At 43.5% G+C, this 15182-nt stretch overlaps 1 protein-coding gene across 2 annotated transcripts; it reads left to right on the forward strand.

The window, feature by feature from the left end:
* The first annotated feature begins 1856 nt into the window (after positions 1-1856).
* Timm17a (translocase of inner mitochondrial membrane 17A) lies at positions 1857-14916 on the forward strand. Of its 2 annotated transcripts, XM_057770075.1 has the most exons (6): positions 1857-1927; positions 4464-4563; positions 5136-5199; positions 8008-8136; positions 10147-10257; positions 14433-14916. In XM_057770075.1, the coding sequence occupies exons 1-6, from the start codon at positions 1902-1904 to the stop codon at positions 14519-14521; spliced, it is 519 nt and encodes a 172-aa protein (XP_057626058.1). In that variant the 5' UTR covers positions 1857-1901; the 3' UTR covers positions 14522-14916. The 2 variants fall into 2 exon arrangements, with proteins under 2 accessions (XP_057626058.1, XP_057626059.1); XM_057770076.1 differs by lacking the exon at positions 8008-8136.
* The last annotated feature ends 266 nt before the right edge of the window (positions 14917-15182 follow it).

Raw genomic sequence — 15182 nt, forward strand, 5'->3', positions numbered from 1 at the left:
TGGCAGGACATAGGAGCTGGTTCCTTCCTTCCACACTGTGGGTTCTGAAGATGGGACTCAAGTCAGCAGACTCAGTCACTCAGTCGCAAGCACTTTCACTCACTAAGCCATTTAGCCAGATTGTGTTTCATTTTGTTTTGAGAGAGGGCTTTAGGCAGTCCAGGATAGCCTTGAATTTGCTTTGTAAGTAGGGATGAGCTTAACTTTGCAATCCTCTCGTCTCCACCTCTCCTGTGCTGGGATTGCAGGTATGCATCACATCCAGCTTCAGACGATGATTTTAGAGACATTTTACTGCTATTCTAAAGCTCTATGGAGAGTTGGCACTTATCTCCAAAAGTTTGGAAAACACCTCAATTGTCACTGTAGTCTATTAATTACATTGATTTTTCTCATAAAATACCTATACTTTAAAAACAAGAAAAACCATGGGTATTTTGCCTGCATTATGTCTGTGTATCCCAAGTGGGTCCAGTGTTTGCAGAGACCAGAAGAGGGTGTTAGATCCCCTGGAAATGGAGCTACAGACAATTGTAAGTTGCTGTGTGGACACTGGAAGTCAAACCCCAGTCCTCTAGAAGAGCAAGCAGTCAGTGCTCTTGACTGATATACTATCTCTCTAGCCCCAAATATCTACAATATTTAAAAAAAAAAAAAGGCAGAATGGAGAGACTCCCTTTACAGCTGGCACATAACTGGGTTGTACTGATAGTAGCCAAAAGTTGGCTGATGGAACTCCATACTTTTGTTCTCTTTTCCTTAACGACTCTCCTATATCCCAGGTTGGCACTGAACTCTATATTCGGCTGAGGTATAACCCTGAGCAGCTAGCTGCCTTCCAGTGCCACCATACCTGTTTATGTGATGCCGGGGATTTGGTTTAGGGTTTTCTGCATGCTAGGCAAAGCTTTTACCAACTAGAATTGTTTTTAGTTCTTTCCTCTGGCTTAAACATATCTCATGATTCAGAAATCCTTTGCGAGGGAGGCCAGGAAAAGGACCCAGTCCTTTGATACATAGACCAATGATATATAGATCAATGACCCCCCCCCAAATAAAAATCAATGGTCTCAAATAGGTCATGGCCCCTGAAACGATCCACGTAGCTCGATTTCATGAACACTTCTTTCAGGCTGTCGCGATGACTCGGTGGGAAAGTGCTTGCTTGACAACTTCAGTTCGATCCTGGGGACCCACAGGATGGAAAGTGAGAACTGACTTCGGTAAGTTGTCCTCAGACTTCCATGTGTCCACTAGCTCCCTTACACAAATATGTAAGTGTGTGAAATAAAAAATATTAAAAAAGAAACACATCTATTACATTCAAGGTACTATGACTCTAAAGCTCTGCCCTACAAAAGCAACAAATATTTGCTCGAAACTCACTGTTCATGGCAAATTTAAGTAGCACTGTTAATAATAGTTCACAGCAAAAGTACTTTAAAAAAATAGCCGCAAGGCAGTGGCGGTGCACGCCTTTAATCACACTCAGGAGGCAGAGGCAGGCGGCTCTCTGTGAGTTCTAGGCTAACCTGGTCTACATAGATTGCTTCTGAACATCCAGGGTCACACAGAGATACCTTGTCTCGAAAAACAAACGGTACTGTATTTAAGAAGTTTGGGCAATCATGGCTGAATAATATTACGTTTATCCCAGGCCACGAGGCTAACCTGAACTCTGTCACTCAGTACCCCTATCCTCGCAACCATCCTCGATTTGGGGGAGAGGAAGTACTGCACGCTCGCGACCTACACATAGTTTCGACTGCTATTGGCAGCGACAGGAAACGATGATCCAATCCCCGCCCAGTAACACGCCCTTTCCTGGGATCACTTCCGCCACAGAGATCAGTTTCCGGAAGTCCTGCGTGCCCGGTACTCTCGCGCGGGCTGGAACCAAGATGGAGGAGTACGCGAGGGAGCCGTGGTGAGCTGCGGCAAGCCGCCCTTGTTGTTGTCCCTTCACCCCCTCCGCCCGCCGTGGTCGGAGTCCGAAGTGCAAGCCCAGCTCCGCGCGGCTCAGCGCCGAGAGCTGGCAGCTGTGGGTGGTGCGGGCGCGGGTGACCAGGTGGCTTTCAGCGCAGTGTGCCGGGACCCAGCACCCCTGTGACCTTGTGCCTAGCGAGGAGGTCCAGTGCTGGGCTTCGTGGCCTTGGAACCTCCTCTCTAGGTCAGGTGCTGTCAGTCTGGTGCGGGGACAATTAGTAGTGATCCCCTTTGTCGGCTGAGGTGACCTTGGACACGTCTCTAGACTTCGCTTTGCCCAGGTCCTACATTGACGAAGGGAATGTAGATCTCTGAGTGCCATACTTGAGGCTTTATTTGTATGGTTAAAGGGGCCCTCATAAAGAGGCATTTCAGAAGAGTAGACCATAGATTTCACCCAAAGGCCAAGGGGCCTGGATGAGCTCCTTGTAGGCTGGGGTGGTATTTCCTGCGCGGAATTCCTGGAGGAAAAGTGGCAAATAGGAAGTGTTCTCAGGAAAGCCATGAACAGAAATAATTTCATTCACCAAGCGTTTATTAAGTGAGGGCTCTGTGCTTGGCTCAAAGACCAATCATGAGTAAATCAGGCATAGCAAAAATAAGCTGTAAGTTAGTGCGATAGCTATTGAATCTCAAGTTGGCAGAGTAAAGCCTCGGGGATCACAGCAAATAATTAAACCTTGATATTTAGGTTAATCTGGTTTTGCTTTGTTTTTGCTTATTATGAGAAAGAATCTGTATTTCTCAGATTGTGTGCCTGCCCAGGACTTTTCAGTTACTATTTGGTGGGAGTTTCTGTGCTCCCACCCTCAAACATGCTTCATCCTTCTGTGACCACACCCTCCTTCGGAGGGCTACCAGCACTGGCTAAAACAGTATATGGGTTTAATCGTTGTCTTAGGCTTCTTTTTCCCATTTGTGCTCTCAGAATCCTTTAGGCTATATAAATACAGTGGAAAGAGTTTGGTGAGTTTGGAGCCCCAAAATTTGTGCTTTTAGTTGGCTCTACTAGTTCCTTGTTTGTTTTGCGGCAAGCTACTTAATTTCTGTCTGAGCCTTTGTTCATTTGTACAATTCAGAGGAGATAGTCATAATCTTTTTGTCAAGTTAAAAGATTATGAATCCGCAAGGAAAAATAAGTCATTATTCAGATTCTTGTGGGCAATAATGGTAGGTTTAAATGCATTCTTGTACTTATAGTGATTGTCCATGGACTAGCTCACTATAGTGTTTGTCTTTTTGTAGGGAAGGACCGAAGGTTATGGGTTAAGACAGGGTTTGCCATGTAGCCTAGGCTGACCTCTTCCACGTGCTGGGATTACCAGTGCGTGCCACCACTCCCAGTTCTGGGCTTGTCTCCTGAGACTGTCTGATGTAGTGAGAAATTTCTTTTACTTTGCCAACTTTAGAGTTTGTTGTGAAATTGTTTATAAACCTGAGTAAACCTCTCTGTGCTTGCCCAAGGAGCATATGAACCCTATAGAAACTATAGACTAAGTGTTCGTTTCACGCAACTCATTTAGATTTGAAACCTTGTGGACAATGTGTGCCAGTGGTGAACGACCAGCTTTTTATTTGGAAGAGATGGTGGAGGAATTACAGCTCTGCTGAGAGTTGGCTGAAACAGAGTTTACCCTGTTCCTAGGGTGTGTGTGTGTGTGTGTGTGTGTGTGTGTGTGTGTGTGTGTGTAAATAGGCTTTGGGTGATATACAAAAGAGAAACGTACATAAATCTTTACAGTAATACAGCCGACTTAGCAAGACTGGAAATGTTGTGTGTGTCAGGTCCTAGGTTCTATACAGACTATACTATACTATACTAGCCAAATCCCTAGAGGAGAAGTTCTGATCTCCCGATCAAATTACTGAAGTTTCAGCGTTGTGTAAATTGGGGTGCAACATTTAGATGTTGACTTTACAAATTTAACTTCTAATTATTAGATGTTATTCTAGTGTGTTAAATGGATCTGATGCAAACTAAAGTTTAAAATGCTGTTTTGAACTTAGTTATCCTGAAACTTCAGACTTTTAACACTGTATCTGCAGCTAGTGAATCTTTGTTGGGTTCCTGCTTTAAAACTTAATGCTGAGCCAGGCGGTGGTGGTGCATACCTTTAATCCCAGCACTTGGGAGGCAGAGGCAGGCGGATCTCTGTGAGTTCAAGGCCAGCCTGGTCTACAGAGTGAGTACAGGACAGGCTCCAAAACTACACGGAGAAACCCTGTTTCAAATAGCCAAAAAGAGAGGAGGGGGGAGATGATTGTTAAATCCTTCTGCCTTCGAGGACTTGAGACTGAGTGGTTATATGTGTTTAGTATATCTGCCCCTATTTTACAACCTAAAAGTATATTGGCTGCAGTGGACTCCACACTGCCACCTGTTATATCCCTTCAGTTATTAAGTAAAGAAAGTTTTAGGGTTTCTGTGGTTTATAAGTGATAAATAAGGTCATCTTTCTCCCCCTTCCTGTTTCTAGCCCCTGGCGAATTGTGGACGACTGTGGTGGTGCCTTTACCATGGGTACCATAGGTGGTGGTATCTTTCAAGCCTTCAAAGGCTTTCGAAATTCTCCAGTGGTGAGTGGGTGACTGGTCTTATTTTATCTTCACTGGAAGCCAGGGCTGGTTGATATTTATGGGTGCATTGGTGGGTTAGAAATATAGCACACTTATTATATATGATTTTATTATTTTGTGTGTGGGGAGGTGGGGGTTGTTTTGCCTGCATGTATGTCTATGCATTGCTTGGTGCCTGATGCCCATGGATAAAATCCCTAGAACTGGAATTACATACAGACAGTTGTGAGCTACCATGTGGGTGCTAAGAATTGAACCTGGGTCCTCTGGAAGAGCAGTAAGTACTCTTAACCACTGAGCCATCTCTCCAGCCCTAATTTATTTTATGTATGTAGATGTTTTGCCTGCATGTATGTCTACATACCATGTGCATTCCTGGTGCCCACAGAGGCTGGAAGGTAGCATTGGATCTTCTGGAACTGGAGTTACAGACTATTGTGAATTACCTTGTAAGATGCTGGGAATCAAACCTGGGTTCTCTGGAAGAGCAGCAAGTGTTCTCAACCACTAAGCCATCTCTCCAGTCCCCAATTTATTACATTTTAGACCATTTCCTTTTGTTTTTGTTATAGGGAGTAAACCACAGACTCCGAGGGAGTTTAACAGCTATTAAAACCAGGGCTCCACAATTGGGAGGTAAGAAGAATGTTTCCATTTATTCAGACTTTTTCTGCTTACTTGAACTCGAGGCTGGCTATATCTGTCTGCCCTCCTGTCCGTCTGACTTCCCTTTCTTCATTTGTCCCCATACTGAACTCAAACTCAAGGTCCTGTGTGCCAAGATTACAGGAGTTCAGTCAGCAAATTATTTTTTTTCTTTTTCTTTTCTTATATTAGTGATTTTCATTTACTCTGCTTGTCTTAGTATGTCTGTAAGGTTTTTTTTTTTTTTTTTTTTGGATTGATGCTTTGTTTGGAAAGTTAAGTTGAATTATGTTTTTTAAAATTTTATTTGTCTTGGGGGTTCTTTTTTGTTTTTTTTAAGACAGGGTTTCTGTAGCCCTGGCTGTCCTGGAACCAGCTCTGTAGACTACCTGGCCTCGAACTCACAGAGATCTGCCTGCCTCTGCCTCCCGAGTACTGGGATTCAAGGCATGCACCACCACCACCCAGCTCAAACCTACTTTCTTATAGAACCCAGGACCACCGGCCCAGGGGTGGGACCACCCACAGTGGGCTGGGCCCTCCCCATCAATCACTAGTTAAGAAAACACATTATATCTGAGTCTTATGGAGGCCTTTTTCTCAATTGAGATTTCCTCGTGTCAAGTTGCCATAAGACTAGCCAGCACAACCCCCCTTTTCTAGAAGGGCTGTGTAGCTCAGATTTCTAGTGACAGAAATGGTGGTTTCTAGGATAGCATAATGCTGAAGAGAAATGTGATGTAAAGGTCAGAGAGACCAGTTTAACTGTTTGGGTTCTCCAAGGATAACATTAAGAATTGTGCAGAAATCAGTGCAAAATATCAGAAGATTATAAAAACACAGCAATTATAAAACTTGGTTACTCGGTAACTAGTAGAAAGGAAATGGCCAAATATGTGTATGGAAATTATGTTCACATAAGATATGACATCAAATCAGAGTTGACTATTTTTCCTAAGTCGTGGTAAAGACTCATTATTTGGGCTAGAGAGATGGTTTGGGGGGTAAGAGCATTGACTGCTCTTTCAGAGGACTCGGGTTCCATTACCAGCACGCACATGATATCTGTACACCAGTCTGTTTCCAGCTCTAGGGGATCTAGGGCCACTTCTGGCCTTGGGCACCAGGCACAAAAGTGGCCTGTATACGTTTCTTTCTTGTATTACATTATTACTTATTTGGCAAGGGGGGAGGGTGTGTGCGTGCATGCATGCATGTGTGTGTAGCTCAGAGAGCAACTTGTAAGAGTCTGTTCTCTTTCCACCGTGTGGGTTCCCAGGTCATTGTGCTTGGTACTCTTACCCCTGAGCCATCTCACTGGCCCTGTTTCTTGGGAATAAGTGCTGTCTTAGCAAGCACTCTGACCCTGAATGACAAGTTTTGAGGTTTCGGGGTTTTTAATTTTGTGGTTTGCTTGTATGTGTACATATACTAACTGTGTGCCTGGTGCCCACAGAGGCCAGAAGCAGATCTGGATCCCCTAGAGCTGGAAATACAGATGGGTGTGAGCTGCCATGTGGGTGCTGGGAAGGGAACCTGAGTCCTGGAAGAGCAGCCAGTCCTCTTAAACCCTAAGCCATCTCTCCATTCCAAGGATGAGATCCCTAATATTGGACCAAAGATGAGGGGCTCCTGCTGTACTCAGCTGGTCCTGAACACGTGAGATCTGGAGGAAGCCTGTGGAGTGATGTGCTTCAGACGTTTGTTGGAGCCCAGTTTGTTGTTCTTGTTAGCGTCCTGTTTCCCTCCGTACTGAGATTTTAGAGCAGCAACTCTCAACCTTCCTAATGCTTCAACGCTTTAGTAACTGTAATTTTGCTGCTATCTGATGCACAGCCACCAAAGGAGACTCGATCCCCAGTTGAGAATCACTGATTTAGAGGATAAATAAAAAGTGACTAGGCCTCCTAAGTCTAACTCCCCAGCATTCCCTGGCTCCAACTAGGTTCATTTGCCTCCGCAGCATGTGCGTAATATGGTCCAGAGCACTGGCTTTCTCTGTGCTCTGTGGTGATTGTCAGAGTAGGTGCCCTGTGACATTGATGAAGAAAGGGAAGGTGAGAAAGCTGAGTTAGGAGAGAGAGGAAGCAGGAGCCTTTGGTTTGAAATACGGAAACATTGTTTAAACAAAGATGCTCTATTCTAAAGGAGTGATTTCTGTGATTTTAACCATTTGCATCTTCCTTTAGGCTTATCTTATGCACGTTCGTTTAACTTGTTTATGGTGCTGGGGATTGAAGCCAGGCCTTTGCACATGCTGGGCAAGAGTTCCACCACTGACCTAATCCAGCTCCTTGCTGTCCCTTCCCCCAGAAGAGTTAGAGATCTTATTTAAATTTTTCTCGGGATTAATTTTTATTTATGTTGTATTCATGAATTTCTGTGTCTGCCACACGTATGTAGGTCCTGTGGAGGCCAGAAGAAGGCATCAGATCCCTGGAGCTGAGGTTACAGATGATTGTGAGCTAACAGATGTGGGTGATGGGACCCGAACTCAAGTCTTCTGCAAGAGCAGCTAGCGCTTTTCATCACTGAGTTATTTCTCGAGCCCCAAGATTCTTTAATATAAACTTGAGCACAATGGTTAGTAGAAAGAGAGGCATACTGAGAGCATGGGTGTAGACTCTCTAGGAGGTGAATCTTCCTCTTCTCTCTCCTAGATTTAATATACTCGTTAAATAACCAGGGCTGGCTTCAAAGCAAACATACTTGACTGTGATATTAATAATAATATAACAGTAAGGCACAAAAGAAATCTGAACTAGTTGTTTTGTGTGTTTTGTTTTATTTACAAAACAGGTAGCTTTGCAGTTTGGGGAGGACTGTTTTCTATGATTGACTGTAGTATGGTTCAGATAAGAGGCAAAGAAGATCCCTGGAACTCCATCACTAGCGGTGCCTTAACAGGAGCCATCCTGGCAGCAAGAAGTAAGTGAGCATTGCTTCACTCTTTGTCTTCTGCAGCACTGAGGATTGGTCCTGGGCCTTGGACATGGTAGGCAGGTGCCTTACATTGAACTACTCAGTCTATTAAATAAACCGTCATTTGGACATACCAGTGGGAGTCGGGTTTTTGGAGCAACCTCATCTGCCTTTAATTAATGAAACTTGTCTTTAGTTCCAGCACTCAGGAAGCAGAGGCAGGCAGATTGCTGAATTCAAGGCAGGTGTGTTCTACAGAGTGCGTTCCGAACTGCACAGAGAATTCCTGTCTCAAAAAAACAAAACAAAATTATTCAAATCTGCAGTGCATGAAACTGAGAATTGCCTGATTTGGTATAGAATAAATATTTATGGTGATTTGAAAGTAAGAGTAGGGGCTGGAGAGATGGCTCAGAGGTTAAGCAACCGGCTGATCTTCCACAGGTCGTGAGTTCAATTCCCAGCAACCACATGGTGGGTCACAACCATCTGTAATGAGATCTGGCGCCCTCTTCTGGTGTGTCAGCATACATGGAGGCAGAATGTTGTATACATAATAAATAAATCTTAAAAAAAAGTAAGAGTAAAGGAATAAAGGACTGGATTTTTTTTAATTTATTATTAATACATTATTTACTGGTGTGTGGGTGGGCACATGTGCTAAATGAGGTCAAAGGACAATTTGCAGAAGTTACTTCTCTGCTACCACTTGGGTTCCAGGAGTTGAATTCAGTGCCTATACCTACTGATTCCATCTCACCAGCCCCCTGCTTGTTTGGTGACAGGGTCTCATGAAATCCAGAATGGCCTCGAACTTCCTCCCTAGCTCAGAATGACCTAGGGGCATAAATTCTTGCTGGTGTGATACAGTGGTTGGAACACTGGCCATTTATTACTCGTGTCGCTGGTAGAATGCCAGACTCCCCGTGCTGGGGTTTTCTAAGCTATCTTGAATTAGCACTGTCTGCCACACACAACTGTGAGGCATAAAGATCATCCTTGGGCCTTGAGGAAAGAGCAGGTGAATTCCTTTGGGTTTAGACTAGACGTTTTAAACTTTTTCTTGAAAAAGTCCAGGCATTAATAGTAAATTAATTTTCTCTATTGCATTAATTTAATTTGTTTGTGTGTGTGCACATGAGTACAAGAGTTCATACACACTACATGTAGAAGTCAGAGAACGATTTGTAGAATGATTCTTTCCTTCTGCCTTGTGGGTCCCAGTATTGAACTCAGGTCAGTAGGCTTGGCAGGAAATACCTTTACCTAATGAGCCATTTGGCTGTCCAGAAATAAATATTTTATACTTACGGACTACATGATCTTGTTGTTTTGTTGCTGTTTTGTTTTGAGACAGGGTCTTACTATTTAACTTTGTCTTGCCTAGAACTTACTAGGCTGTCCTCAGACTCATGGAGGCCTGCCTGCCTCTGCTTCTTGGTGCTGAAATTAAAGGCGTGAGCCACCCCACCAATGCACTAACTATGTGATGTTATTAAGGCATGCAAGCAAGAACATGGCTTTGTCCGATATAGCTTTTAAATTGGTTCCTTTTCTGTTGCTGTGATAAGGCACCAGAAGAAAGTTTATTTGGGGCTCACAGTTTCCGCGGGTTGGAATGCTTGGTGGTGGAGCAGGGGTAGGAGATGGCAGGTGACTGGAGCAGCATCCCAGAGCTTACATCTCAGTCCGCAAGCAGGAGGCAGGGGGTGGTGCAAGTCTTTTGAAATCTTAAAGCCCACCCTCAGTGACACACCTCCAACAAGAGCACACCACCTAATCCTTTCCAAAGGGTTCTACTACCTGGGGACCGAGTTTTCATGCATACGAGCCTATGGGGCCATCTCATTCAAATCATCACAGCTTTATTTAAAAAGCAGGCTGTGGGCCGGAGCTGACCTCTCCGCTGTTTGCTGACTGTAGGTCTTGGGCAGTGGAAGAGTTTGAGAATGAGAGGAACATAAGTTTATGGATAGCCCTTTGCCTTAAAGTAATCTTTGTTATTAATGTCTGCAGATGGACCCGTCGCCATGGTGGGGTCGGCTGCCATGGGAGGCATTCTCCTAGCTTTAATTGAAGGAGCTGGTATCTTGTTGACAAGGTTTGCCTCTGCACAGTTTCCCAATGGTAAGTCCTTTCTCTCCTTAATGCTCAGGTTAATACGCATGGGACTGGCTTCCTGACATTAAGGAAGAATGTTTTTGTTTGGTAAAATGGAGTAGTTTGTGATTTCTACTGTGTTATTAACATGTTATGCTTGAACCTATGATAAGCCCAAATGACATAATGGGTGAGCTGGGTGGTGGTGGCACATGCCTTTAATCCCAGCATTTGGGAGGCAGAGGCAGGTGGATCTCTGTGAGTTCGAGGCCAGCCTGGTCTACAAGAGCTAGACAGGACAGGCTCCAAAACCACAGAGAAACCCTGTCTCAGAAAAAAAAGAAAAAGAAAAAGAAGAGAGACATGATGGAGGCTAGCGAGATGGCTCAGGAGTTCCCAGCACTTGCCACATTTGCAGAGGATCCAGGTTCTGTTCCCTGTATCCACTCATTCATTCACAACTGCCTGTAACTCCTCTCTAGTTTCAAGCAGATCTGATGACCTCTTCTGGCCTCCACAGGCTCTATACATACATGGTTAACATACAAGCAGATTCATGCATATACACATAGACAAAAACTAAAAGTATTTTAAAGTAGTAGGCCTATAATCATCATGTTTATAGACAACTTGTGACAAAATGCTTTGGCTACTTGATTTTTTTGGTGTTTGTCTTCCTTTGTAGACTTCAAGATTTATTAGTGTTCATTTATTTATTTTGAGAAGTTTGTGATCATTTGAAAGCTACGTGGTGATGATGGTAGCTGACAGTAGAAGAGGGAGGTAGACAATTTCTGACCTCAAGGGCTTACATTCTAGGGATCTAAGACCGACAACAGACTTGGAAGATTATCCTACCCAAAAAATATTACTTGCTTTCAAGAATATAAAATAGGCCAGGCATGATGACAAATGCCTTAAATTCCAGCACTCAGGAGATAGAGGCAGGCACAGAGAAACCCTGTCCTGAAAAACTAAAGTAAAAGAAAAGACTATAAACTAGACTCGAGTTTGGGTGGGGATCAGATTAGTTCTGGGAAAGTGAGAGGCAGAATTGTGGATTTGCATAACCACTTGATGGGCGTGGGCGACTGTCTGCTCACGAATGTTCAGGTTTTATCTCAGCATTCAGTGAGTAAATGGAAATAACCCTTGGCCATTAGAAGGAAGCATATAGACAAAAGGATTCTGGTGCTGGCGCAATAAGGAGTTAGTCATGCTGTTACCTCATCCTCACATGAGCTTGGTCCCAGAACACATTTCAGGCGAGGTGACACATGCCTGTAATCCCAGCACTCTGGATCTCATGGAAGGGTAACAAGTTCTAGGCCATTGGAGGACCTTTTAAGAGATCAACACAATTGTTATGAGTTCCTCCCATTGTTGTAGACGACATGACTCAGTTGTCAGCATTCACACCAGGCAGCTCTAACTGCAGCTCCAGGGGCTCCAAAAGCCTCATCTGGACCCTGGAGGGCACATGCGTGCACGTACACACTGAAATAAAAATAAGGCTGGGCGGTGGTGGCACACACACTTGGGAGGCAGAGATAGGCGGATCTCTGTGGGTTCAAGGCCAGTCTGCTACAGAGTGAGTGCCAGGACAGGCTCCAAAGCTATGCAGAGAAACCCTGTCTCAAAATAAAATCTTAAAACTGGTCATGATGGCACATGCCTTTAATCCTAGTACTTGGAAGGTAGGCAGATATCTGAGTTTGAGGTCAGCCTGCTCTATCTAGTGAGTTCCAGGAAAGACAGGACCACACAATGAGACCATATCTCAAAAAATACATAACAGGGGCTGGAGAGATATCTCAGCAGTTGAGAGCACTGGTTGCTCTTCCAGAGGTTCTGAGTTCAATTCCCAGCAACCACATGGTGGCTCACAACTATCTGTAATGAGATCTGGTGCCCTCTGCTGGCCTGTAGAAAAACATACAGGCAGAACACTGTATACGTAATTAATAAATAAATCTTTAAAAAATAGTAATAATGAAACGAGTCTTAAAATGAAGTAGAGGGCTCCTGAGAAGCCACCCATGGACACACACACATACACACATACACACACACATACACACATATATACACACACTTATAGACCCACACACATACTAAACCTTGACTTGGCATTTGGGGAAGGGAATAGGAAGAATAATAAAACATGTTGAAAATTATTTGGAGCATGGATAAAACTCAGTTGCAGAGCAAGAAATAGACCATACTGCTAGATTTGATTTCCCTGAGGCACCAAGGGAGAGCTATGATCTTTGCACGATTTATGAGCACACTCCTCTGTAGATTTCAGTGGGTTGATATAGATATCTTACTTTACATTGTTTTTTAATCATTTCTTTTGAGTTTGCACTATTATGGTGGTCACATTCTAATTACTTAGTTTTGATCATGTTAGTATATAATAACAGTTTCATATTTTCAGACATTCAGAACTATATGTAACAAAAACTTAATCTTATTCCACTGAGTCTCCTTTCTAGTAATCAAATCTCACCATTTATATAGACGTCACCTAAAAATGGTATATGTTATTTTTAGACAGGAGATGTACTTTTGGCCAGGCATGGTACAAGCTAGTAATCTCAGCACAGATTCAAGGCTAGCCTCTGCTACATAACAAATATAAAACCAACTAGGGCTACATGAGACTATAAGATAGTTGTGGGGTGGTTGGGTTTGTTTTTAAGAGTTAAACAAGGGGCACTGGAGACGTGGTTCAACTTCTAAGAGTATTGGCTGCTTTTCCAGAGGATTGAAGTTCAATTCCCCGCATCCGCATGGCAGCTCACAACTGTCTGCAACTCTTGTTCCATAGGATCAGTGCCCTCTTCTGGCCTTGGAGGGCATGAGACATACATATAATACACAGACATATAAGCAAAACACTCATACACATAATAATAAATAAGTAAATAAAGTTAAAACAAAGTTCAAGGTCATTTTGAGATGGTCCTCAACACATTTGTTATTATTTAAGTTGGGTTGATGAGTTCTGTTAAACATAACTAAGGGGTTGTAACTTAGTGGTAAGGGGTTGAGCTTTACAGAGGCCCTGGTTTTACCCCTAGTGCTGCCAGAACAACAGCAGAAACAGAAACATACCTAGGGTTGTTTAAGTTTTGTCAACAGCTCTGGCTGTCCTGGAACTCACTTTGTAGACCAGACTGACCTGGAACTCACAAAGATCCATCTGCTTCTGCCTCCCAAGTACTGGGATTATAGGCATGTGCCACTACCACCTGGATTGTCAACATAATTTTAAATGGCTACTAAAATATGTGTCAGGAGGGGCAGGAGAGTTAGTTCAGTGGTTAAGAGTGCTTGCTATTCTTTCAGAGGACCCAAGTTCAATTCCTAGCATTCACATTGCAGGGCTCACAACATTCTCTCATTCCAGTTCCAGGGGATCCAGCCCCCTCCTCTGACTTCCATGGTACCCGCATACATGTACATCGACACACATGCAGATAAATAAAGCAATTTTAAACTTTTTTAGAATTGTATACAGTGGGACTGGAGAGATGACTCTGTGATTAAGAGCCCTTTGCTGCTTCTGCAGAAGACCAAGGATCTCCTCTCAGTATGCACATGGCAGCTCACAGCCGCCTGGAACTCCAGCCTTTCTGCTTCCTTTGGCTTCTGCACTCTGGTGTGCGCACATACTCACATATATTTTTTTTTAGCTGTATTAAGAAATAGTAGAATTTTTTTTTTCCTCTTCCAGTCTTGACCCAGAGAAACTTACTATAGCATTTGCTTTAAACTGGGGCTGAGGACATAACTCAGTTGGTAGAGTGAGTATTTGAGTAGCATACACAGAACCCTGGGTTTACTCTTCAGCAACACATAAACTGGGGTGGTGTGCATACCTGTAATCCTATGTAGCAAGTTCAAGGCCTGCCTGCTCTAAGGGAGACCACATAGCAATCAAAACAACAACACAACCCACTAATTTTTATTTTATTTTATTTTTGTTACAAATCCATCTGACTTTCCTGGCTGTCCTTTCTAGAACACCGGGAGGTCAGTCTGTCCTGTGATAAATCTAAAGGGTCTGCAGACCTCTGGTGGGAATATGAGATTACAAAGAAACTCCAACTACAGTTGTGGTGTAGCAGTAACTTTTAAGTTGATTCATTTCTTTTCTACTTCCTAATCGGATGCCTTTTGCATCTCAATTTCAGGCCCTCAGTTTGCAGAAGACCACTCGCAGCTGCCACCGTCAAGCCAACTGCCACCCTCACCCTTCGGAGACTACCGACAGTATCAGTAGGACATCCTTCCCAGGAGTCCTGTGCCTGAGTGGACTGGAGTTCAGTAGGGTTTCAGAAGATCAAGTTACAGTCTCTTTAAAGCCGTAGGTGGGGCACTGTGGCCAAGCGGGCCATGAAGAGACATTTAGTACATTTTTCTATTTAAACGAGACTCAGAGGGGAGAAAAGATACTGAGTTTATTTATTCACACGTGGATTGCATTTGTGATCAGAATAAATGTCTAATGCATTTAAAGAGCGTATATATACACATACTTAGAAGATAAAGGACCAATGGGCAAATAACAGTGAAACTTGGCCATCATTTCCTTCAGGACTCCTCTGCCTGGTATTTTGTGTACAGTTATTCAGACAATAAAAGGTTCCTGGGACTTAACATTTCCTTTTAAAGTTATAGAGTTCTGCCTTTCATACTGAGCATACTTCAGATAATGCATGTTTATGCCAACCCCTCATCTCACTTGAAATGAACTATATATGAGAAGGATTGTGTAATCAGCATGAATCATTTCACAGGGCAAGAAGTGAAAGATAGGGCCACATGTTCATCCTTTGCTTTGAAAACAAAATGTTGTGTTGGTTTAGGAGATGCTGGATAGCTGGGCGCCGTACACACCTTTAATCCCAGAAGCAGGTGGATCTCTGAGTTCCAGGCCGGCC

Source organism: Chionomys nivalis, chromosome 5, assembly GCF_950005125.1.
Source record: "Chionomys nivalis chromosome 5, mChiNiv1.1, whole genome shotgun sequence".
NCBI classification, from domain to species: Eukaryota; Metazoa; Chordata; class Mammalia; order Rodentia; family Cricetidae; genus Chionomys; species Chionomys nivalis.